The sequence below is a fragment of the Apteryx rowi genome, unplaced genomic scaffold, assembly GCF_003343035.1.
Source record: "Apteryx rowi isolate R43461 unplaced genomic scaffold, aptRow1 scaffold_9, whole genome shotgun sequence".
Classification (NCBI taxonomy): Eukaryota; Metazoa; Chordata; class Aves; order Apterygiformes; family Apterygidae; genus Apteryx; species Apteryx rowi.
The window spans coordinates 1,579,702-1,604,367 of NW_020451204.1; the positions used below are offsets into that span (position 1 = coordinate 1,579,702).

Genomic DNA, 24,666 nt, shown 5'->3' on the forward strand with positions numbered 1-24,666 from the left:
AAATTATTATTATTATTTTTTTCAAGTGGTGACCAAACCCTGATCTGTGGCTTATAATAAATACAATTGGGAAATGTGGAATAAGGTCACCCATGAAAGCAACTATTCTGGCTAACTTTCCACATCAATATCAGAAACAAATCTCTCTCGTGTGCACGTACCATGAAGCTTCCCAAGACCCTCCTAGGGCTTCCTTTTTTGCTCAAAGAGAAACATATCCTTTGGTCTTTGAGGCAAATAACTTACTTCCAGAGCTGTAGTTCTGGTGGCATGAGGGGGTGGTTGATGAATTTTACATTGAGTGTAAGGTTAATTTGGACAACAGAGAATGTTATAGGCTGGGTAGAATATTGTTTGAAAACCACTTAAATTTTTTAAAATAACTATATAGGAAGGGAATACTGCTTATACACTAGCCATTGCTAGTGTACTTGCTCACGCTTGCTTGCTTTCTCTTTTACATTGTTACCAGCAAATTCAGGCTCTTGAGGAGGGGGAAAAAAAAAGTTGGAAGAATGTGTGTAATGATGTCATTGGTATTTCTGGTACCCCCAAATTTACGCACGCTCAATGTATTTGCTGGGGCTTTAATAGACGATCAAATCATATGGTTTGGTTTTTAAACTAGTAGTCTTACTGTTTTTGTTTGGGTGCAATGACTGTTTATATGGCTTTCTTTAAGAAGCTTGTTTTTAGGAGTCCAGGATAAGAATTGACAGTGTTGCTGATACCTAAAACAAACAAACATACAAAATTCTGCCAGTAAATTTTACGCTCACGAGAGGTATCTGACTGACAGCCCTGACAAGCTGAAGCTTCTGTTTAGCCACAGACAGCATGGAGCAGGACTAGGTGTAGATGGAGCTTTTTTGCGTTGACTTACCAGTGCACTTTAACCTTGACCTCAAGGAACCTATTTTGGGGTGAGAAAAACCTTGTTTCCATGAGAACCACTTTGAGAATGCAGGAAAGATGATAATATTTTCTAGTCATTTAATTGAATAAGAAATAGTGTGTGTGTGTGTGTGTGTATATATATATATTTTTTCCAGTTGAGTGGAAATTAATAGTATGCTACTTGAGTGCATGTCATTTATACAGTTGGCTGTATAAGTTGTGGATTTAATATTTTTTTCTATGCTGTTTAACTTAAATAGCTACCACTGATGTTTGTTTTTTGTGATGTGTGGAATTTAGATATGGTCCAAATTGGAGTGTTATTGAGTGGCAAAGAATAAATTGAGGGTATTTGCATATTTGAATATTTGCGTATTATGTGCCTTAAATTGAAATGCAGAGGGAAAAGTAGTTTAATTGTGGAAGAGCTATAATGTATATCACGAGCCCTTAGCTTGATGCTGTGAACGTTCCAGGTCACCAACCTGTTTGTGATACTTTGTTTTTCTGATTCAATATTTATGATTGTTAGTGTGCAGTTAGGAATTTTCCTTCTGACGTCTTCATTAATGTTAATGTCTACAAAGCTGCATTTGCCCTGCCAGCTGCTGAGACAGATGATGGGTCTGAAGATAGCCCTGAGGTGCATTATGCTAAGCTGGATGGTTAATGCTAGTACTTAGTGTGCATACGGACAGGAGAACTGCCTTGTTGGGTCAGATCGATGGTTTGAATGGCCTGACATCCTGTCTTCGATACGAGATGCTCAGAAGCGAATACAAGAAATTCTGCAGTATCTAATTGTGGAATAGTTTTCCCAGTGAAAAAGAAATCTTCCCGAGTCTGGCAGTRGTTGGTACATACATTGGAGCTGGGTTCCCCAAACCCGTTTCGCATATTGTACAGCCTAACTGTGGGCGTTCTGTGCTTCCCCTCTCCCCACCGTTTGATTTTTTTTTACTTGCTTTTGTATTCAACAGCTTGAAGAAAGTTTTTGCCAATGTGTTGTCCATTGTTCATTTCAGTTATCGCAAAAAAGTCTTTTAAATGTTGCCTTATCAGCTTCATTTGTGTGCCTCTGTAACACTGCGTTATGGAAGGGTGAAGAGAAGCCTGTGTTATTATTTTCTGTACCTTGTCTCTTCTCTGCGTTGAGCCATTTCAGGGTTTTCTTCATTATTTCCATCTGCTTTCCTGAAGGAGGAAGGATCGTGTGATCATGCCATACGTTCATCAGTTGCCTTCTGATAACTTCTGCATTTATTAATCAAGTTCAGCCAGATCTGACAAAGGGGCATTCAAAGACTCGAGGCATTTAAGTTTCTGTACGTTTTTGGAAGAAGTCAAGGGCTGAGTAGAAAAGAGACGGTAAAACAAGTGCCCTTGGGTAGAAAGGGCTTTGGCTGCCTAGGCTGTTTTGCCTATCAGTTTACCACCCAACACGTGTCATGGCTGACAGATTGGCACATGTACCACGAAAGCAACTATAACACGTGCTGCCTGCTGCCAAACCTAGTCAGGAGGTAGGAGAGAGCTGAGGGTATGGTGGAGACCGGGGGAGTGGAAGTACAGAAGGAAGATAATGTCACAGGGGCAGGAGAGGTCAACTTGTCTTAACGTGTATGGGGGGGGTGCAGAGAAAGGTGACACAAATCTGTGAGAAACTAGTCTTTGTTAGTGCTCCTGATCAAAAAACTCGTGTTTTCTATACTTTGTTTCAAAGATTAAATTATGATGTGTCCTTTTGGCCTTAAAAAGAAAGATGTTAACATCAGCTATTGCATGAAATGGGTTAGAATTTTTTCAGAGTAATTATTGTGTTAAGCCCATAACTATTGGCTGAGCTGAAATAGGTCTTGAGAGAAACGCGCCCTTGGTTTTAACTGCTGTGCCTTCCTGAAATGGAAAGACTGGTAAAACACTGTGCTCAAAGAGGGGTGCAACTCTGTCATCTTATATCTGTTTTTTCCATTCTTCCTTTTGCATTCTTTGTATATTCTAGACTTCTGCTGAACCTTCTCTTTACAGTCTGCTGCCCCTCCAAGCCTGCCCCCCCTCCCCACTGGTTGGCCATTAAACAAGTTTTCCTTCTGCTTCCTTGATACTGAGGCCTTAAATATAGTTATGGTTGATATAAAAACCAAGTAAAATGTATGCTAAAATCGCATTATGCTTTCCAGTGTATGTGACTGTTCATTTTTCAAAACTGAATTTGTATACCATTGTGCTGTTCGGCTTGCTTGGCCTTAATCTCTCCCTTTTAAAGTTTTCCACAATCTTGTCCAGCCTTGATAAAATTATTTAGGCTATTCATGTGCAGGTTTTACAATGTCTCTGTTCCACGTTCCCTTTACTTGTGCTTTCTGTTCTCCGTTTTGTCTTAGCCTGTTTCTAATTCATGGCTATAATTTACCGCTCATTTTATAACTACATGCTTTTCTTAACAGCCTCCAGTGAGTTTCTATGTGAAAGATGAACTGAATCCCATATGCAGCTTGTTCTTCACCCGCTATCTTGCTGATGCACTCAGGAATGTACTAATTTGAAAATTGTCGTATGTGTTTTTTCTAGCTCTGTTTAAATGATTTGTTTCCTATGGAAATAAGGCTTTCTGGTTTTTTAAGTATTTCTTACTCCTACTTTCATCATCTGAATTGCATCCAAGTTATATACTTAACTATAATGGCATGGGTCTTCCTTCATTGTGCCTGTTTATTTCAGGGCGGAAGTAACTAGTACAGCCTCGAATGTACTGCTGAGCTCCTTGAGTGGAGGTGCGCTGTGACTGTTGGTGGTCAGACTGTTTGGAAGCTCCTTCATTAGTCTGTGTGTTGTAGTTTGGGCTTATCTTTACCACAATACTTGCTGAAGTTTTGCAGTTCAGCTAACTCTAAAGCGTACCAGTTGGAGAACCTAGTGTCTAGATTAGTAGTGTATAAGAGCTGAGTTCCCACCTCTGCTAACCACCTAGAGCATCAGAGTGGTGGTCTGAAACCTATGAAGGAAGGTGGAGGGAGCTGGGCTGGTTCAGCCTGGAGAAGAGATGGCTTCAAGGGCACCTACTTGTAGCCTTCCAGTACCTACAAGGAAGTTATTGAGAAGATGGAGCCAGGCTCTTCATGGTGGTGTGTAGTAGGAGGATGAGAGATAGTAGGCATAAACTGGAACAAGAGGGCTTCTGACTTGTTTTAAGGAAAAAAATAATTCACCAAGAGGACAGTCAAGCTTTGCAACAGGTTGTCTAGAGGGATTGTGCATTTTATGTGTATGGAGGTATTTTTTGTAACAGCAAATGTTTATCCCCTTATTCCTGGAGGATGTTTGTATTGTTCTGGCCTTCAAGAATTTGCTCTTTGAAGGCCATCTAGTTCATGGTTGCTAGCAAAATGGAATAAAAAGGAAGAGTAGAACTGGTTTATTTTCCTTTCTTGTAAATTCACTCTCTGAATATTGTTTTGCTAAATAAGTATTTTCTAAAACATGCTTGATTATATCAAGCGTAAGTGTCTTTTCATTAATAACTTAATGCACCTGCCCTTTCAAGAGGTTTTAGTTAAGATACCTGATAATAAATGTGCTTTCCATTAATGAAATTTTTGAAGTTGCAGGACTAATAGATTCCTAGCTGTGCAGGCTAAAGGCTATTTCATTAATTTTTGCCTAATGTGTGKTGTTTGCAGCTTTGGGTGCTGCCTTTTTGCTATAATTTTAGTGTCATGCCAAATGTTTTTTCCATAAAGCAGCTGCTTCAGAGTGAGAGAAAATGTTGTGCATTTAGATGTTGTGACTAGCGTGGACAGCAAGGGCAGGAAAAAATGGAGGAAGATCTTACGGAAAGTCACCGAGTTGCATATATCCTTACTCATCAACTTGTAGTGAGAAGGTTGGCTATTCGCAGTAAGAACTGCAATGAGTGGAGATGAATAAGCAGCTTTACCAGAATATGGGGCAAGTGTTTGCTGTACTTGGGTATGCAAGGTAATGTGAAGAATACAATGTAGGAGATTATATATATAAATAAATAAAATTTTAAATCTCTATGGCAAAAGGGGAATAGCACAGTGGTTGTGTAAAATGATAAATATGGCATACGTTTAACCACATGAATGGAAAAATTAAAGGAAATACTGACTGGTACTTTTCTTTGCTATTGATATTAATTATTAAAAGCTTTTTCCTAATCCTTTATTAGGGCTCAGAGTGGACCTAGGAGATAAGGTTGCTATTTACTTCTCAAGAATTGTCATCTTATGAGACTATTATCTTGGCCCTGATAAGTGCTAGTGGATGGCTATTCACTGGTCCAAGATAAAATGCGTATTATATGTGTCTGAAACCTCCGTAACAGTCAGGAGGGTATGTAAGCTCTTCAGTACCCTTAGCTCCTTGGTCCTCATCGATTTGTCCTCGTAATTATTCAAAGCCTTTTGGACCCTGGGAAAGTCATCAAGTGTATGTTTTCTCAATCATCTGATTTTGAAGCACAAGTGGAGAATCAATACTAAGGGTTAAACAAATGGCTTTGTGCAGTGTGTTTTTTATTGTTACCGAAACCAATGCTTCTTGCTGTTTTCTATAGTCCAGGTGAAGGCTGTATCCGTGAGAGTGCTCCCCAAAGCCATCTTCCTAGGACTTGTGGTCTTTTTATAAAAAGATGGAAGAGTAGGTCTCCTTTCAGTTTTACAAAAGAGTATCGGATGAATAAAAATYTTGGAATGTTTTGTCTTTGTATGGGAAAAGATCAATGGAAAAGCATTGAAATAAGGCAAAGCAGAGAATACTGTTACGCTTTCATAACTACCAATCTGATTTGCATTTTCAAAAGCGAAACCTATTACACTGCAAGGCKCCCTCAGACCCGTTCGCTCCCTTTGTCTGTGCGCCCATCTGAAAGACGTAAGGTTGACTGAAATGGTTTGATAGCAAAGTTGAGTAACTGTTCTGCAGCTGCATTATTATTATTATTATTATTTTGGAAGCTGCCTCTCATCCTTCCATTGAGTATGGGCGTAGATTTTGGCCAATCAATGTATAGTGGATATAACTTATGGTTTCTTCTTCTCGTCTCATCTTTGCCTTTTTTGTCCTCTTTCTGCTGTGCTCTAACGCTTTGTTTTAAAGGTGAAAGAAGCCCCCCTCCCCGGCTAACTGAACTGAATGTGTATATTATCTTGTCCTTCAAGTACAAACAAATGTTTTCTAGACTGTCTGATTGGATTAAATACAATTTGGTTAACTTACCTGTATTTTTCTTAATTTATTCTGTGCATGAAGGGGAGGAAATGCGTGATGCATTTGCACTGTAATACTAGACATAAATGACTATATCTTTCAAACCTTCCCAAAGGGAGTGGGCAAATATAAGGACCAGGCTACTTCATTCCAGAGGCTATCAAAATGGCAAAATCTTCTTGTCCATTGACAGTCGATGCTTGGTCTAACAAGAGCCTGTTTTTTTTCTTTGGTGTGTCAGCAGCGCTGTTACATGGAGCGGTTTGGTCACTCTGATCGCTGTGCCCCCGCTGCTAGATCCAGCCCTAGATCTGAGCGTGGTAATGAGCCCGTTGGCAGTGCTGCTGGCGGTCCTCCGTTTCCATTATCCCGAGGAGAATAACGCTTATCAGACACCTATCAGGATCTGCACTTCACATGCTAAGAGAACAGAGAAGAGTTATTTCTGGTTATTGCACTGTGGCTTTTTCAGTCGAGCTCCCATTACTGACCATCCATCTAAATTGCCTTGTGATGTGAACTGTACATTAGGTCGTTCGCGCTCGGGAAACAGTAAAGTTGCATTCGCTTTCTGCCCTTTTAGAGGGAGCGTACTAAAGCCCTGGGATGCGAGTGTAGCCTTCCTAAATAATAGTTGCCTAAAAATCTCCCAAGTTTGTATGCTCTGAAATGCACTTATGATGAGATTCACACTGATTTTGGGATCCTGAAGAACTTAAAATAGTGAGGGGGATGGAGGTGGGTAAATAATTTTTGGCAACTGCTGTATACTTACTGTTTCCAGATCCTGCTTATTTGGATAGTCCTGTGCCTACCATATTCTAACATTCTCTAATAGCTTTTGTTAGGTGTCTGTTTTTAATGTCATATAGTCTGCCTTGAGATTGCTGTCACAGAGAGATTTTATTGCTTTTTGCCTAGAAACAATTCTAATTTTTCTGATAAATTAACTTTTCTTTAAATGCCTCTTCTCCTAGAACAATTCCCCCATGCTTGTAGAACTGCAGTTTTTACTGAAACATCATAAATTTCTCATTTGGGAGCTACCCAATTATATCCTACAATAATTCTATTGGATGATCTATAGCTCCGCTTTTATTCCCTATTAGTATTGGGTTGATCAATGTGTAACCTAATTGATTGCTAAGGTCAAATGTGCTATGTCTTTATTGGCTGATGCCCGAATTTTATCTTATTACGTCTTAAAGGACCGTTCTATGGTCTGTTAGATTACTTTTACTCATTTTTGCACGCAAGAACAATCAACTTCATGATATAAATGCTGGTGAACAGCGTACTTCTACTTAGGCAACACTTTGTGTATTCTCAAGCACAGCATTAAAAGGATATGAAATATTGAAGTATCTGGGTTGAATGGAATTGCAGTAAGCAACATTTGATCGTGGCTTTTCAGATTGTTCTGTGAGGAAGGTGGCTGTGATCTGAAATAAATCCGTTGGTTTTATGACAGCTTCATCATTTCTAAGGGTACAAATGGCAGAACCTTAACCGCTTTCCTTTTGGCTTGTGATGTTCACGGAGGTGTGGGGGGAGAGTGTGTGCTGCAGTATATAAACAGGCTCCTGTTTTGCTAAACTCTCCTCTTTTTTTGGAGGCAGTTTAGTGCGGCTCTCTGAGGTTTGTGTGGGAATGCGCAAACGTGATATCCCTGAAACACGTGGCTGTTTTGACACTTGCATTTTAATAGCGCGTCTTTTTGGTTTTTTTTTCTCTTTAGAATCCAGTGGCTGCCTAATGTCAAAGGCATAAATGGGTCCACAAAGCAGGTACTGGAATTGGAGACTCTGTGCCAGTTTTGTGCCCTAATCGCTAGGCACCGTCTGAGTCTCTTTTTCTTTAGTGTAATGGTTTATCCAAAAAAAAAAAGAAAAAAAAAAAAAAGAAAAAAAAAAAAAAGAGGTCATCTCCACTTAAATTAGGTGATAGCTTGGTGATTAGAGCACTTTGCTGGCATATGAGATACATGGACTCAAACCCTTCTGTCCAAGGAGGATCTGAATTCCAGATGTCCCACTTTCTGGGCGAATACTTTAAGTATGTTTGCTATGAGAAAGGAGGCTGACGGCCTCTCCTGTCCTGCCCCAGGACCTCCACAAGTGTCTGGCTACTAACAGTTGTTTAATGCTATCTCTATGTATAAATACTTAATGCAAATGGGAGGTCTGAGGTGACTGTTTTTTTTAATTGCTTGTTGTCTTGCAATTGCTTCTTCTCTTATGTTGCCTGAAAACCTAGTTCTCTGTCTTTCAGTTACCTAAGCACGTGTTTTTGTTACCGCTTCTGAGCGCAGAGGAGCAGGTTGGTTCACGTACCTGCATTTAACATCCATGTTCTGCTCAAGTGGTAGGCGTTAATGATTTTGGAGTTAGATTATGCGTCTTTTAGCTCCATAGTTCCATATAGTGGAATTTGTGAGAGATGCTTGRGCCAGCTGCTTTAAATGAATAAGGAAGGTATCCCTCTGTCTGCACTGGAGTCCTGGAATACCACCGAGTTATAGAGGTCCAGCTCGGCTCGTACGGATACACCTTGGCTCCAGAGAGCTGGATCTAGATTTCCATTTATACTGGCAAGAAACCTGGGTGTAATTACTTGATTTTAATCTCATTCTGCAGCTGTACTCTTTAGTTGTTTTCTTTTCCTTCTAAAGCAAAACTCATTCTTTCCGACTGCTGCAAATCAACACTTCATGTAAGGTTACAGCTGTCCCACCAAAGTTGYGTAACTTCTGGTTACCAAGCTAATATGTTTTTCCAGAATGGAAAGTAGTACTCTTACATACTAGAAATAAGCAAAACTCTCTTTTTTTTTTAGACTGAAACAACCTTTTAGTGTGGTTTCTTCTGGAAGTCCTTAATAGAAGTTGTAGCAATAAAACATGCTTCAAAGGAAGTGATAGCAAACTATTTCTCATCTCCCTGAGTCAGATTTTTCAAAAATACCCAGTTGCCTATAGATGCAGAGAATTACTTAATATTGGACAGTATCAGCGTGTAAGCAGGTTGCATGACTAACCACCTGAATATCAAAATGAGCTGGGAACGAACCTTTTTTCTGTGTTTGAAAATCYTATTAAATGACTTTTGACACTCATTGATGTCTTTCAAACTTGTAGAATTAGCAAATCTCATGATTTTCTTATTGAAAAGCTTATTCATAGTTTAGAAGAGAATTTCTTTGCTTCCCTCCTTTCTCAGTTCCTAACCAGACTTTCAGCTAACTCATTTGAAGTAGTCTCAGTGAAGAAAAATACTCTTTCCACGTCTGCTTGCTCAAATGAAATTAGGAGAAGTTTAAGGCAAAAGCTTTCTCTAAGCAATAGAAACTAAAAGTATTGATATCTAGAATGTTGTAAATGCTCTGTTGTGGGGACTAAAATATGCATATGAAAATACTTAAAGCAATATATGAGAACATGTTTCCACTGATTCCATATGAATAAGAAGTTTGAGACTTCATTATTTAGGTGCCAGGTTTCCTCCAGATTTTCATTGTTAAAGGCATGTTTATTAAATGAAGGATGTATTTAATTTAATATATACTGTGTGGGTTTTAATTTTTGAAAGAGTCTATTAAATGAAAAATTATTTAATAGGAGTAATTTTTGAAAGCTTTCTAATGTATATCAAAATTTGAAAGGTGCTTAAACCACAAGAAGGTACTCAACTGCTTTATAGAAAAAAAAAAAACGCGGTATTATGCATTTTTTTCTGTAATTAGAAACATATTGTGTTCTGTTAAAATTTCATTTAATTTTCTTTTAATTGTAGTTAATGATGAAGAACTAAAGAAAAGAATAGCTGAAGAATTGGCGCTAGAACAAGCCAGGAGAGACTCTGAAGCTCAAAAGAGAAGGTTTGTTTGTATTTGTTAGTAACAGTATTTAAAACACAAATGTATTTGATACTTTTATTACTGTTATTTATCTGCTTATTATAAGCAGTTGAATTGTGTGCCCCAGGAAGAAAAGGGAAGCGAGACCTTTCTGTTATATTGCGAATACTGCTATTAAATACATGTTAAAACAACAAATTAACTAAAATTCCCTTGTAAGAGCTGACATAAAATTTTGATCTAAATCCCTTTTGACCTTACGAGCTTGACTTTTTTTGTAATCTTTTAAGCTGAATCTTAGTTGATTTCTCTTGAGTCCAAAAAATCACTTTGCTGTGTAGAGATAGAAATAGCTTGGGAGCAACATAGAGGTGGGTTACTTATAACCCCTCTGTTTGATCAAAAGGTAAATTTTAACAGCTGTAGAAATGCTGGATAGTTCTGTGTGCTGCAGTATGTCTTGAACTGCTTTAGTACTTAGTACGGCGAAGTGCTTTGAAGATAAACTACTGTATTAAAGAGTTTACTAGCAGAAATCCCTTTTGATATCCTTTCTGTATAATGAAACAATCCTTTTTTTATATGCGTGTTTTTTTTTCAGAGACTGTAGTTACTGTGAAAGATGGAGTAGTGAGAAATAGGGAATGCAGTTGGATGCGGCTTTTTTAAAATATATTCTGCAATTTTAAGTATGGTATTGTAGAACTATTAGCAATTAAAAAACCCTCCCGTTTAGCTTAAAATYGAGCTTGGCTCTATGCTGAACTTTGTACTTGTGTTTTAATTCACACTTCAGTGATTTTCTTAAAAAGATAATATGACACACAGTATAAATATTAACCTACATTTTGTCCTCCCTTCTGAGAATGGGAAGAAGGGCTCATTATGATGGATTTTAAAGATTAGAATGTAATTAGTACTACTAAAATTGTCTGCGTATATATCAGTTGTTTCTTACACATCATTATATTATTATTTAATTGAATTAGGTTGATGGACTATGTAATTAGATAGTACTATATAAATGTCCCAGAAAAAGAATCAGGACTTCTTTGAATCAGCAGTAATGGAAATCGATATGTGATAGTGAAATCTCTCTTCTTTGAACGGGGTTTTCACAGGAAAATTCGCATTATGTTTCAGCTTAATGTTGACTGCTCGGGAGTTCATTTAAAGGTGCTTACAGTATGGAAATGTATGTTTTGTGACTTCATTGTTTTTTCCTTTGACACTTTTCAGTAATTTTCATTAAGTATTCCATAATTCAGCTTTCATTGTTTGCACCTTGGTCTGCAAAAGGTAGAGAGCAGGTTGGCTTTGTCGTATACCTAATTTTATATTTTGTAAAGACTAGTGCTGTCAGTCTTTCCCTTATTTGGCTAAGGACTAGTGGGGAAGATGTTATACATTAAACAGATTGTATGAGATCTTTTTGTTGTCTTTAATTTGAAGAATCTGTGCCTTTGAAATTTAAAATATCAAAATAAGACAAAAATATCAAATAAAAACAACAAAATACCAAATATCAAATCCTGTTAGCAGCTTTTAAACCTTCTCTATTTTTTAACAGTGAACATAAAGATTTCTCATTATACTTTCTACGCAGGATATATAATTAAAAAAAAAATCTTTTAAGCATAATATTGGGGTTCTATTCATGTTCTGTGAAACAACTTTAAAAGATGCAGATGTTTACCTAGCTATTAATTCAATTTTTGTGGGTTACATTCCGGTTGAGGTTTGTATTTTAAAAATACTCCAGAAATACTGTGGCAAATTTGGAGCATGGGATTGCAAGCAGTTCTCTTCCCCGTTCTTGGATGAATGAAGTGAACGCTGCTCCGCTGACCTCTTTAAGAGTGGATTTATGTTGTTCAGGTTCAGCATACCTACCCCTCTTCTTTTATTGTGGTTAAGAAAGTAATCTCCCCTCCGTGCAGGGGCATGACAAATGTCCCCGTAAAGTCTTTTTTGTGAGTCAGAATCCATGCTTTGAGCTGAAGAAAAATGCCATCTTGACGTACAACCGCCTATATCGGTCTTCCAGACACTCATGCGTTTTCCGAGTCAATATAACTTTTCATCATTACTGGACTTCAGTTTCRAAGTAAGCACTTATTTAAGTGCTACATGCACGTTGTTCGGGTAAAGTATTTTATCAGTCCTGCATGTCTACCCAATGTGGGGAGTCCTCTAGGTAATACAAACACGAAAGGGAAAAGAGTGCTCTCGACTACTGTTATTTGTGATAAATGCGCAAACACCGATAAAAAAAATCTTGGAAAACAAAACCGAACCTGAGTTCGCAGCTGTACTGTGCTTAGGACGTTTAACAGAAGAAACCTGTTAATGGAGAACAGCTTATAGTATTCGTATGTCAGCAGTCACGCATATGGAAAAGTGCRCTGTAATGCAGCTTTCATCATCTGAGTGACGCAGAATACAAATGCGCTGGCCCTGTTTTAGGCCAGTTGGACTGGGACATGATGGTGTTTGTGCAAACAGCAACTATATAGCTGTGACTCGCTACCTCTCTCAGCTCGTAGGTCGGGCTCCGTGATAGAGAGTTGAATGTAATGAGACCTGACCCCTAAACTTGGGTAATAGGTTTGCAGCTTTTGTCTAGAGAAGTCAGAGCGCTGTACTCCTATTTTTTGAGGGGCGGAGGGAAGGTATGCAAAGCAATGTGATAGCGCTTAAACCCATCGTAATAAGTTGAATGGGCATCATAGTATAAAAACTACTTGAACGTGGATTTTTCTTATGTCAACAATTTAATTTGATAACCTAACATTTCATTGTTGACTCTCTTTAAAGATACATGCTGACGGCTGCGCCGTGACATCCAGAATCTTAAGATTTCATGTTTCTGCGTTAGCTCTATGAGATTTTTACAAAGATCATATATTTTGCATGTCTACATTTTTCATTCCTTTTTTGAAAACATTGTTTTTTTTCCCAATCTTAATTTTACAGTGAGAAGACTTTTAGACATATAAACCTCTAAAATGTGCAAAGTTTAGTTGTGTCCGATTTCAACTGTCTAATGGCTAATTTTGGTAGTGTTTCTGTATGTAGTGTATGACCACATTCTCATCTGATTGCAAGAGGTATTTTACTCATTTCGGACTGTGCAGGAATGAATTTTTAGTTTTAATGGGGTGTATAATTTAGTTATTCACACATACATACACAGTACAGGTGGACTACTCTTCCTATATAAAGTTACAATCTGTGCTTGTTAATGTGATTACAGACTGACTCTTCAMATTGTGTTCTAATACTGTCAGGACACTCATAATGCACGGATTATACAGCTTTTGTTTAAAAAGATTGTGAACACTTATACATAAAGTAGTGATTTAGACCCAGTCTTAGACTGTGTGTCTAAAATRGTGTATACCCAGATCCTTCAGCTTATTTCAGCATGCTTCTTCCTGTACTGTAATCCCTTTTGTGTGTGTCTACGGTTGGGTGATTGAATATGGTTATAAGCCATACACGTATAACTTTTAGTCTGCTGGTGGAAATTCTAGCATTACCACTGGAATTCCCTCGTATTGGACTGCCGTTGGTCCAGAACGCTACCTTTTTCTTCATTTCCTATTTTCACGGTGTGACTAATTGATGAACTTTCCTGAAAGTGCTGTAATAATAAAGCAGCCTCTCGGATGAATTTCCACTGGGAATATAACTGTTTAGGCTGGATTGATGCACTTGCTGTAGAATTAATGCACTTGCTATAGATGATTTTTTTTTTTTCTTCTTTACAGCTTCTTAAGTGGAAGCAACATTTATCTTCTCAGAAATGAGGAGTTGTACGTGAAGGAAGGATTTCTACTTGTGTCGTTTCTTTTATTTCCTCAAGCGTCTGCTGGCTGGTGTTGGAGATGGGCTGTTTGAGTTGGTCGGACCTTTAGTCTGACCAGTGGGCCTTTTTAAGTTCTCAAGTCAATTTGGGGAAAAAAAGGAACATATTAGCTCTGTCTTGCATTTCATAATGGAGTCTTATTGACCACAAACCCCACTGCAGGGYCAAAGTTGATCCTAGTCTTATTCGTTCTTTCACTTAGCCCAACTATTGTTTCTGACTCTGGTTTTTTTGAACATTTAAAATTTTTCGTCTTAAAAGTATTTTCATTTAGAAAAGTTAAGCTGATTATTATTTGATTGCAACAGAACTTGCAGTGACTATGTTAGCAGACAACGTGGCCAGATAATATTTCGGAGCTACAATCTTACGATAATACTCTGGGAAATTTACAGTCTGTAATACTACCAGTATTATAGTAATATTAATATTATTATTATGGTTGGTAATATTAGAGAGCTTCTGTGTATTCTAAACGAAAGTAACAGGAAAGGATTATGTGACTTTTTCACCTTGAGGAAAAAATAGCCTAAATATTCCCATATTCTGTTTTGCATTTCATGTCAATATCAGCATCCCAATTAATATATCTTATTCCTCTAATATAACAGAGAAACTCTATTTTAAATTGCTGTGAGGTTTCATCCTTGGTGGAAACAGAGAGTATACTTAATGAAGTGTGCAGCTTATTAAGAGATTCCTTTGGGCATCTTTAAAAGACTTTCTGGATGTGTTGTTGTTACTGCCTCTGGTGTGTATGGTCCATTCAGGCCTGCTGAAGAAGGCAGGCTTTTGCCTCCTCTGAAATACGTCCCCAAATGGCTCTTTATACAACTCTGCAAAAAGGACCCTTAAAAATGAGAGAAGAGGCGTTAAGAGCTTGAGTTTGACAATAGTGAAAGGTAAGGAAATGATAATTGTTTTAGTTTTTTTTTCCCCARAGTTCTTTATGTTATTATCTAGGGTTATAATAGAATGAGTTGTGAAGCTAGTTACTTGCCATAACATGAGATTTCACAAAATAAGACAAAACTTGAATCTTTCAGCTGTTCACATTTCTTCCTGAGGTGTAGCTCTACGAACGTACATCCTTGTATTGTCTCTTGTCACAGCTGTTGAACTTTATTTTAATCCTTTTGTTCGCTATGGTGGTAAGAGGTGGTCTGAAATTGTTGCTGCTGTGCCAGGTAAAAATCTTTGAAGTAACTAGAAGCATTTGTCTTGATAGCACAGAGGTGGCCTGCACCGTACCAGGTGGTGCCATGGCTCATGAACTTCAGCGATGTGAATCTCCTCCTAGTCAGCAAGATGCATCCGCTCCGTTGAGTTCTGCGGAGAAATCGGCACAACTCAGTGGACCAGCGTGTATGTTCTGGGACAGTATGGCAGTACGAAGTTAGCACTTGGGGTCGCTAAGTAACAAAATGCACGTTTGCAATACAGAGAAATGKTATTAAGCTGAAGTGGTTTATTGCCAAGCAATAAACTTTATCAGTCATGAAATTCTCAGATTTTTGGTGTTGTGCCTCTGTCTTTCTCCRGCTTTCTTTAATCTGCTTCTTATCGCCAGAACGTGGTACCTGGAACTGTTGTGCTGTTCCTGTTAGCCTGGGTGTCTGAATCTAAATATGTAATAATATGCATGTTTTGCCCTTTTTTTTTTTGCATATTCTAGACAAGCTCGGTAAATATCTAGTATTTTTTATAAACTTCTCGTTTTCCTAAAGTTTTAATTTTCCTATAGTTGATGGGTAAGATTTTTAACGTTATGGTTCTAGAAAACAGGTATGCAGGAGTTACATGACTTTTCCTTCTCCTCCTATCTTTAATATGCAAACTGAACGGAAGTTTGCCTACTGCACACATTAACTTTGTTCCTGAAAATAAAGCAATTCATTTATCTGTATGCATGGTGTGGTGGAGATGGTGTTTAATAGCTCTCTTTGTTTTGAGGAGTTAACGTTGTGAAAGGCAGATACAGAAAAGAAAAGATATTTTGGGAAAGCAAAAGTGAGCAATAACTTATATTGTCAGCATAATGATAAATTTTTAGCTACTGTCAACCTCATCAGACTATTAGATTCCTCTGCTGAAACATTCCCCCAAAATACTTGAATAAGGCAGGCGAGTGAAAGATGTGATTTTACCATAGACGTTGAAAAATTGTGAGTGAATGTGTCCAGATTTTGGCTTGCTTATTTTGGAAGTCATTTAGCTTAGGTTAAACCTTTGTGGATTTTCTTCCCCTCCATCCCTCCCTCCCGTCCCTTTTTAACATCTTTCTCTGCTTCTCTCTCTCCACCCCCCCCCCAAAAAAAAAAAAAAAAAACATTTGGCACATGGCAAATATTAGTTATAATTAGAATGAGATGTTTTTGCAAAATGTTAGTGCATGACAATCCCTACTATACTGCAGGAAGTTTATTTTATTCAAGTCTTCAATATACACATGAACGTAATTTTGTTAGCATGCCATGTATATGTTCCCGTGCAGTTTGTTGATGCGTGACTGTTCCAGGAGACTGGAATAACTGTTTTCCACGTGCTTGGTTGTACTTGGAGTGTTCTCTATTGCGTCTCCTGCGATTCCAAAACTCGTTTCTTAGAGGAGAAGTACTACTGTGAGTAGGAATTTTAAGGCATGGAAAGGCTTAAAAGTAGGGTTTTGTTTGGTTCAGCAGCCTTTCAGTAACTCTGTGCCTCGGTCTGCTTTAAAATTGTATAGACATGATAAAGGTAGACACGTGTGATTTTTATAGGGAACAGCAATGAGCGTTGTTCAAGTGTTGCTCAAAATCTTCTTTAAAAAGAATTCTGATGTTTGCAGAAGTCATATCTTAAATCTTTTTTAAAACCAGTGTTTAGACGGTTTCAACCCTGAGAGATGACTTCGGTTTAAATGAAGGCCATGGACATGCATGTGCTCTTCAGGCAGTTGCTTCTGTTCTGGCCTTTACCAACCCCAGCTATTCAGTTACCCGCTCTTCAAGTAGGAAGGCAGAAGTGTTGGTTCAGCTATGGTCAAGTGGGTTGACTTGAGGATCTGGAGAACATGCTTGAGCTTCTCCAGCTGACTTCATCTGAAGCAGGACAGGGAGCACTGATGCGGTCCCTTGTGAGGGGAATTGAATGGGTGGTGACTTTCCGTGGGTGAGAGGTGGGATGGGTAACTGGAGATGAACAATTTTAACCAGCTGATCCAGAAAACAGCTGTTGCCTGGAGAATGTTTTGGCGTCTCCTAACTACCTTGTACTGCAGATACAAGCCTGTATTTTGTTCTGTAGTCTTATTCATTCCTTGCCCAGCTTTCTGGGCCTTCTTAGGGAAAGCCTGTTGGGACCCCCATTACCCTTCCCCTGTATTGACTGCTGCTTATTCTCCTGTATCTCCGGTCACCAAAAAAGCCAATTAGTTGATGATGTCTTTTGATAACTCCCAGGTTTTGCTAGGCTTTGACGATCTGGTCTCCTGTGACTTCTTTGGTAAACTTTTTTGTTTTGAGAGTCGCATGAAAAACGCTCTTCTCGAATAACACAGATGACAGATTTTCAAACGTTCCCTGGTAATGAATTGCTGGGGCCTGTTCTGCTTGGCTAGCTGAGCTCCATATGGTGTGGCACTTTATCTGTCGTTAGCTGGATAACTTACCGCAACCTCTGTATTTCTAAACATCCTCATCCATTTAAAGAAAATCTTTCTAAACTGTAAATCAGCGTTTAAAAATATGTACACAGTGGTGCACGAAGGTGGCTCTCGGTGGTAGGTTATTAGGTTGCAGCCGTTAGTTTCTTGCTCTTTTTTTGCGCTTAGGGGAGGGTCCCTGTGCAACTGCAATAAGCTTCTGGGTTTAATTGATGCTCTGATGTGTCTGAGTGCCTTCCCGTGACCTTGTTTTGTCGTGTCTCAGCAGTACATTGCATATGTGGCAAACTCTTAGAAAACTTCTTGGAATGGACAGCTCTTTGCAGAAGAGACCAGATAATTCACCAGTGAAAATATAATGTGAAAGAAGAATGAAGAACAATATTAGAAAAGAACCCTTTGGGAAACTACACAGAAAAAGATGTTATATTAAAATCAATATTTGGGCTTGACCCTTTTTGTGGTACTGTATATTTTAAAGCTTTCTATTGATTTCTCTTTTAATAACATGTTTATTCTAGTTTACTGGCATAGGTCTGCAGAATGTAAGGAAAGAATAAAATGATTTATGTACAATATTCATTTTATATTTTACTGGGGTATTTTAATTTATAAAGAGCATATTAATTTATCTTCAGTTCATGTGGGTAGTGCATTGAATGAAGTGAAAACTTTTTTTGAAGTAGTTTTTTTTTTTTTTTTGTTAAATGATTATATTTTCCCAGGTAATTAGCTGTGTTAAATTGAAAGACCTGCTTTTTCTTGCAGTGTTCTTCTCACAGGGGACAAAAAGGTACTTTGTTAGTCAGAAAAATAGTTACAGCCTAGTCTTCTACGACAGGGACCTCTTGATGACATTTAGATTAAGTGTAAAAACAGTCAGGTAAAAATACATCGTCCCTATTGCTCACAATAGGAGGGAAAGCTGAAAATACTTTCATGAAAAAGTGAAAGTGAATATAATTATTTCTATTTCTGAAAGCTCAAGAAAAAGAGTTTAGTATCTTCTGGCATGAGTGACCTTTCTGGTTTTAAAAAGCAGTTAGAGGTATTACCTAATCGGTAATCGCATTTACGAATGCGAGGACTGTCACAACAGACTTGCACCAGAAGTGCGTCTAGTCCCTTTCTCTGACAAGGATTTTACAAATTAAGTATTCCAGAGAGAGATTCAAAACATCTTTAAAAATATAATTGAGAGAAATTGCTTTTAGAGGAAATTACTTCAATCCCTTTGACATCCCTGGGGGGAAGGAAAAAAAAAAAAAGTTAAGCACTGTGGCATGAGAATGTATACTTTATTAATAGTTATATTTTTAAAATTCTTGAGGTTGTGAAGTGAACCTCTCTACTGTCAGTATTGCCATGTTTATGTAGCCTGTGGAAGACTTGCTCTCTCTTCCTTCTCCCACCTTCGTGTAGTCTATATGTGATGACTTCTTTTCTGCCCATGTTGGGAAGCTTAACCTTTCTCTAACATTTGGTGCATCAAAACTACCTCCTGATAGAGCAAGACTTAGATATTTATAATGACAAACAGGACTTTGGGAGATAAGTCATAAATAAAAAAGTGTGTTTGTGTGTGTATATATATATATGAAAGAATGGCTAATGTGACATCTGCTAAGGGCCTCCCGTTGCTGAATGTGACATGCATGTGTGTCTGACTCTCTAGTTCCATGTATAGTAGGTTACACAGTATGGAGAGAACTTAAAAATAGCACTTGGGTAAGTTTGCCAAGTAGACTTTTCCCGAATTGTAAAATCAGATAACCCAGGGTGAGGGCTGTTCGTTTACCAAAACAAAATGTTYCATGTCTATGACTGATTTCATTTAAAAAAAAAAAAAATTGGCTTGGTGACTGTACAAAAGGCCAGTCCAGCCTCAGGGTTAGGGAACAAGCCTGGAGAAGGGGACAGATTTTAGCATCTCGTCCTCTGCAGGTTGCATTCATCCCCCCCAGCCTTCCTAGTCATGCCTTCTTCTCAACCAAATATWTTTTTTTCTCTCTCAGCAGAAATTTCCCTCATCCTATCTCACAACCAGCAAAAAAATTCAGATGCCAGCTTCTTCCTCTCTGACAGCTGCAATATTACTGAGATCCGAAGAATTATGGGATAATACCTCTCTGCCRCAGGAAAAGGAGGGAAGAAGCAGAGTCAGGCTAGGTCGAGACTAKCCCTATGCAGGCAAGGGAAGAAACCAAGAGAAAGTGTGAAGACATTTGAGGTTTTTTCACGTGTTCGAGTGTAGACTAACTACAGAACAAGTACTATGGTCAGGTGAGATATTGTAACAGACCCCTCTTTGGACAGCCRCCTTTATCATGGAAGCATAAGTGGCCTTCTGAATGGGCTTTCACTATATCTTTTTATAACCTTAGAAGTTTAGGACACAGTGCTACCTGCRAAATGCCAGGGAAGCATGAAAATGTTTCAAGTCATGCCTCTGATGAGGCTAAGCGGGTTTGGAAATATCAAACTGTCAGAGAAACCTGTTTTGTTTTTCTTATTGCTTTCTGGGAAGAAAAAGCAGTATTTGGCAATGGTAGAGTTATTCTCCAAGACTTCTGTTATTGGTCTGACTCTCCGTTAATACCATTATGTCTGGTTCCAAGTATATACAGAGATGAATCTTGGAGACAGGAAGTAAAAATTGTAGAAAGCACTGCTATAATTCACTGCTACCTATATAAACCCCAGTTTTCAAGGGATTATTTTTCACTTTGATTTTTAAAACTTGGCATCTGAACTGACAACTTGTGTACAAAGCTTCATCTTGATAAGTTTATTTTTCAGGGAGATCGGAAAATGACTTGAAGCCAGTGAGTTTATTTGGAGAGAGCATCAACAGAAAATAATACTGCTTCATAGTTTTAGATTAACGTAGGGAGGAGGGAAAGCAATCCCCCCAGGCAATTTAAAACAAATCTTTGCTTTCAAACTGCTGAGCTCTTTCATTTTGAAAAGTAGCAGATGAGTAGACATAGAGAAACACTTAAATTCTTTTTTTTTTTTTTTTTTGGTAACTATCAATTCATTTTAATGGAGAATTAATGTTGTTGTCATGATTTCATGACTGCCTTTGCAGATCCCAAGAGGAAAGATATTAAATTGGGAAGTAATTTCAGTTGGAGTTATAAAAATATCAAGAAAAGTCTCAACTAAATATGTATATAAATTATGTAAAACAGCTTTACTTTTCTGACTAAGCTTCTGTGCATGTCTCTGCCATAAAGGTAGAAATCATTTGTTCTGTCTTTATGTAATACTGATTTATATGCACCTATTTTAAAAACAGTGGCCTGATGAAGTACAATTACAGAAAACCCTCAGACAACCTTCCCTCCCTCCTACTTGCCCTCCTTCCTCTTCCCACCMCCCCCCCCCCCAAAAAAAAAAGACCAATAAAGAAACTCAACTTAACCTGCTTCTCTAAAGAATAAGCAGCAATCAGATTGACAGGAGTTAGTGTCCATGTTGCAATACGTATTAACAGGCTGTCCGTGGAAGTTTTGCTGATAAACTGAAGAGCTGTAAATAATTAAGGGTTTTGAAATTAGTATCTTTGATCTGTTGATCAAGGACCGGCACATAATATCACATGGCTGTTGGGAAAGATCTTCAATTGGCAGATGTTACGCTGAGGCTGGAGAACGACTGAAGATGGAAACAAATGCTATGTTCAACTAAATGCTCTTGCTTTGACCCCGTTGGTACATACGGCTTTAGAGCAGCGTTTGAAGTAAAGGGTGGTTGAGAGAATGGAAAGAAACGGTTAAGTGGGGTGAGGTGCTGTCTTACCCAAGATAAATTGTACTGAATAAACTCAATATTTTCTTGGGTTGGATAGCAGACTTTACACTAAAGAACGATCGCAGCCCAGATTTCCTAGAGTGAAGCAAAGCACTTGATACGTTGACCCACTGGACATTACCACTTGACGTGGGAGTGTTGGTGGCTAATGTAAGAATTAAGATGATTTGGGACTGACCACAGACAAGACTGCAGTGGATCGTATCGGAGGGAGGAGTTACCGTTAGGAAATAAAGTTCACTCGTTGCTTAGGGATCAATTTTGAAATCACCTGACCTTCCTGACCCATCTCCTGGCTGTAACTTGGCCTCTCTCCCGAATTGCATTATTCGGAAGTGTTTGACAGGACAGGAAACAACGGCATTAATAGCAGCTTTGATCTCTTGTGTCTTCCTGCCCGCACGATAATTATTAGAGTTCCTGATCGTTTGTAGTAAAATTAATGAGTTTGTCAAAGAATTTTGATTGTGTATGCTGTGGTCTGTAAAGTGTATAGCAATTTGCATCCACGTATTAGTGTTTGAACAGTTTTGGACTAAATAGTTATTAAATGATTGCAGGTTGGGATTTGATAACCTGCATCTTCCTGTTTCTGATTTTTATATTCTTAKCCTTTTAAAGCTTTAGCCTTTTTGGTTTGCCTTGCTTCCTCTATATTTTACCAGGCCACTCTAGCGCTCAATGAGAGATCTGTTTTGGACATAGAGTTCTTAAAAATCACCTGGCTGGAGTATAAATCTGGGAAAGTAATGGTCCAAACATAAATTTAGAGTTTTGTGCTCTCCTGTGGATTATGTTTAGTAATGTGTTTTTTGTTTCTTTGATTTCTTCTCCACCCCCTCCAAACAGGGGAATGAATCCTGAAACAATCTTATTAGGGGAAATAAGTGACATGGACTCCAGATAAAACTTTGCCAGTAGAACAAAGCAGATGGGAGGAGGGGAAAAAAAAAAAAATTTTACTTATTTGCAACGCAGTAGCAGTTGGGATGCAAAAAAGTTGAAGGCAGATGAGAGTTTTTCAAAATCTGTCCTTGTGCACTGTGGCTTTGCAGTGCAGAAGAATGACTTTTCCTGTTAACATTTGCATAATCTGAAATACTGGGTCTAGAAATTAAATTTTAGGAAGGATTTTTGAAAAAAGCTGTTAAAAGCTGTTGCTACTTAATGTTAGGAATAGTGTCTTTCACCTATAGTATGCAGAATCTTAGGTGAACAGAACACACAGATTTCTCCCCCCCCCCCCTTTTTTATATGCAAATAATTTTAGGAGATGGCTTCAATGTAATAGACTATTCTTATTTTTTTTTTTTCTTACATAACTTTTTGTATTGTTACTCTGTGACTTTTGTGATGAGACATTGCCATTCAGATAATATGTTTTTGTATCTCTTTCCTCACATAGGTTTTGCACAGGCAGATGATTCAATTTTTAAGAAGGGCTTAGATAAACTTTACGGTCAGATGAATGATCAGTTACTAGAAAGTCAGTAAGAGAAACATCAATTTCACACTTCTCAGGCCCCGGTTTTAAGTTTAGGTTAAAGGTTTTCCTGCAGTCTCTAGCCTCTTCTCGAATCCCTGTCAGCTGCAGTGATTTCCAACCACATCTTGCTCTGGCACATCCAGTATGCACTCATTAAATATTGAAACTCAGTATTCAGAAACATTATTCATTCATTAATATTGCATCGTGGCCTAAACTGCATTGTTCAAAACATTTTTGAATGTTAGGCAAGTCTGTCAGAATGCATTAAGAAACTCGCTTGTGTCAAACTAAGCCAAAAAACAAATTTTTTTTGAACAGTTTGCACTATAAACGTGTTTTATTCTAATTTTAATTCAGTGAAAGTTTCTGAGTTGAGGAGACGTCATATAGAAACCTATGTTAAAACACCATGAAAAGTGAAGGAAATTGGATAAAATGAACATTAATTTTCARTAAAATTCTCCCTTGAAAACATAGATTTATATTTTCTTAAATAGTGGAATGTTCTAGTTTTATGTCTTCTTTACATGGAGTTTATACTTTAGGATCATCTCCAACTTCTAAGACTAATATTTCTTCAGATTTTTCATCCTCTCTTCCTCTCTATAAAAGGTAGATTTTCCTGATAGTGGACTTTGAAACAGGAAATAGTTCGATTTTTTTGGCTGGTTGGATGTAAATGAAAAATGACACGGTTCATGTTTTGTACTTCGATGAGTTTATCTTGGGTCACCACTAATATATCAAGCTGTGTAGCTTGCAGACTGTAATAAACATATARCAAATAGCAAGTAATTATTTCCCTGAAAAGTAACAGAAAGAAAATACTTAGTCTTTGATAGTGTGATAAACTTTCAATATCCAGAAATAAGGGCTGAAAATGATATATCRCTATATTTGTTTTTAATATTGGATTGTTTACCAATTTTGGATTTCCTGTGAGCTCTGAATTAGTTTAGAATAAAGCATGTAGTGGCCAAAGTACAAGACTCATAAAACTGAAGATATTTTAACGTTTCGCTGTGTGTTGCAGTTGTCCACAAATGTCCTTTTTCCTTATTGATAAACTTTAACATCTGCACATATTTTTGAAGAGTCAGAAATGCAGAATTTTCAGAAATGGAGATCTGAAAGTAAGCAAAGGAGTGAATTCTTCTGGGTTGAAAATTAAAAACTATTCATCTTGTTAGCATGGCTAACATGGTTCACGCTGTGCAAGATTTCAGCACTGTGTCATAAACTTGCAGGTTATAAATAACAAATTTTCCTCTCCAACTCATTAAAAATACAGATCTGAAAAGGATTAAAAATTTTTTTTTCACACTTTTTAATTTTTTTTTGGGAGAGCTTTCTAGTATTTCTTAAATCCAGAAAACTGACCACATGTCTGTTTACAGAGGTTTTCTTGTTTATTTTTTAAATTTTAGTTCTGCTTCATGGTGATAGGAGAGCGGAGCTAGCTGGGTATTTTCTGACATGACTTTTTTTCTTCTTTTCCTTTTTTTCTTYGTTTTGGTTGGACCATAGACATAAGTTATCAGACATTCATTTTAGGTCATTACTTCAGTGAGGAATTATTTTTGCTAGCGTATAGCCATGAAGTGGTTGCAGTTAAATTCTGGTGTCATATGATTAAAAAATAATTACTTTAAACTCTTTTTTTTTTTTTTTTAAATACAGAAAATACCAAATTCTGAAAATCGAAAGGGCTACTTTCTACGTAGTGTGTTAAATATAGATCTCTTCAATCTCTATATCCTTAAGATGCCTTAATTTATGCAAGTTTTGCCTTCCTTCTACTGTCGGCTGTGGCAGATGGCCAAGGTGAGCTGAGCAATTGAGGTTTTTCTTCCTTTTTTTTTT

The 24,666-nt window shown here is 37.7% G+C and overlaps 1 protein-coding gene across 2 annotated transcripts in view; it reads left to right on the forward strand.

Annotated features, from left to right (window-relative positions):
* The window catches only part of CHCHD3 (coiled-coil-helix-coiled-coil-helix domain containing 3), a 153,745-nt gene that overhangs the window by 19,129 nt on the left and 109,950 nt on the right, over nucleotides 1-24,666 (forward strand). For both annotated transcript variants that reach the window (XM_026091178.1, XM_026091179.1), the window contains exon 3: nucleotides 9,921-10,005. In XM_026091178.1, coding sequence (XP_025946963.1) covers nucleotides 9,921-10,005 — 85 coding nt within the window. The remainder of the gene's footprint in view (nucleotides 1-9,920; nucleotides 10,006-24,666) is intronic.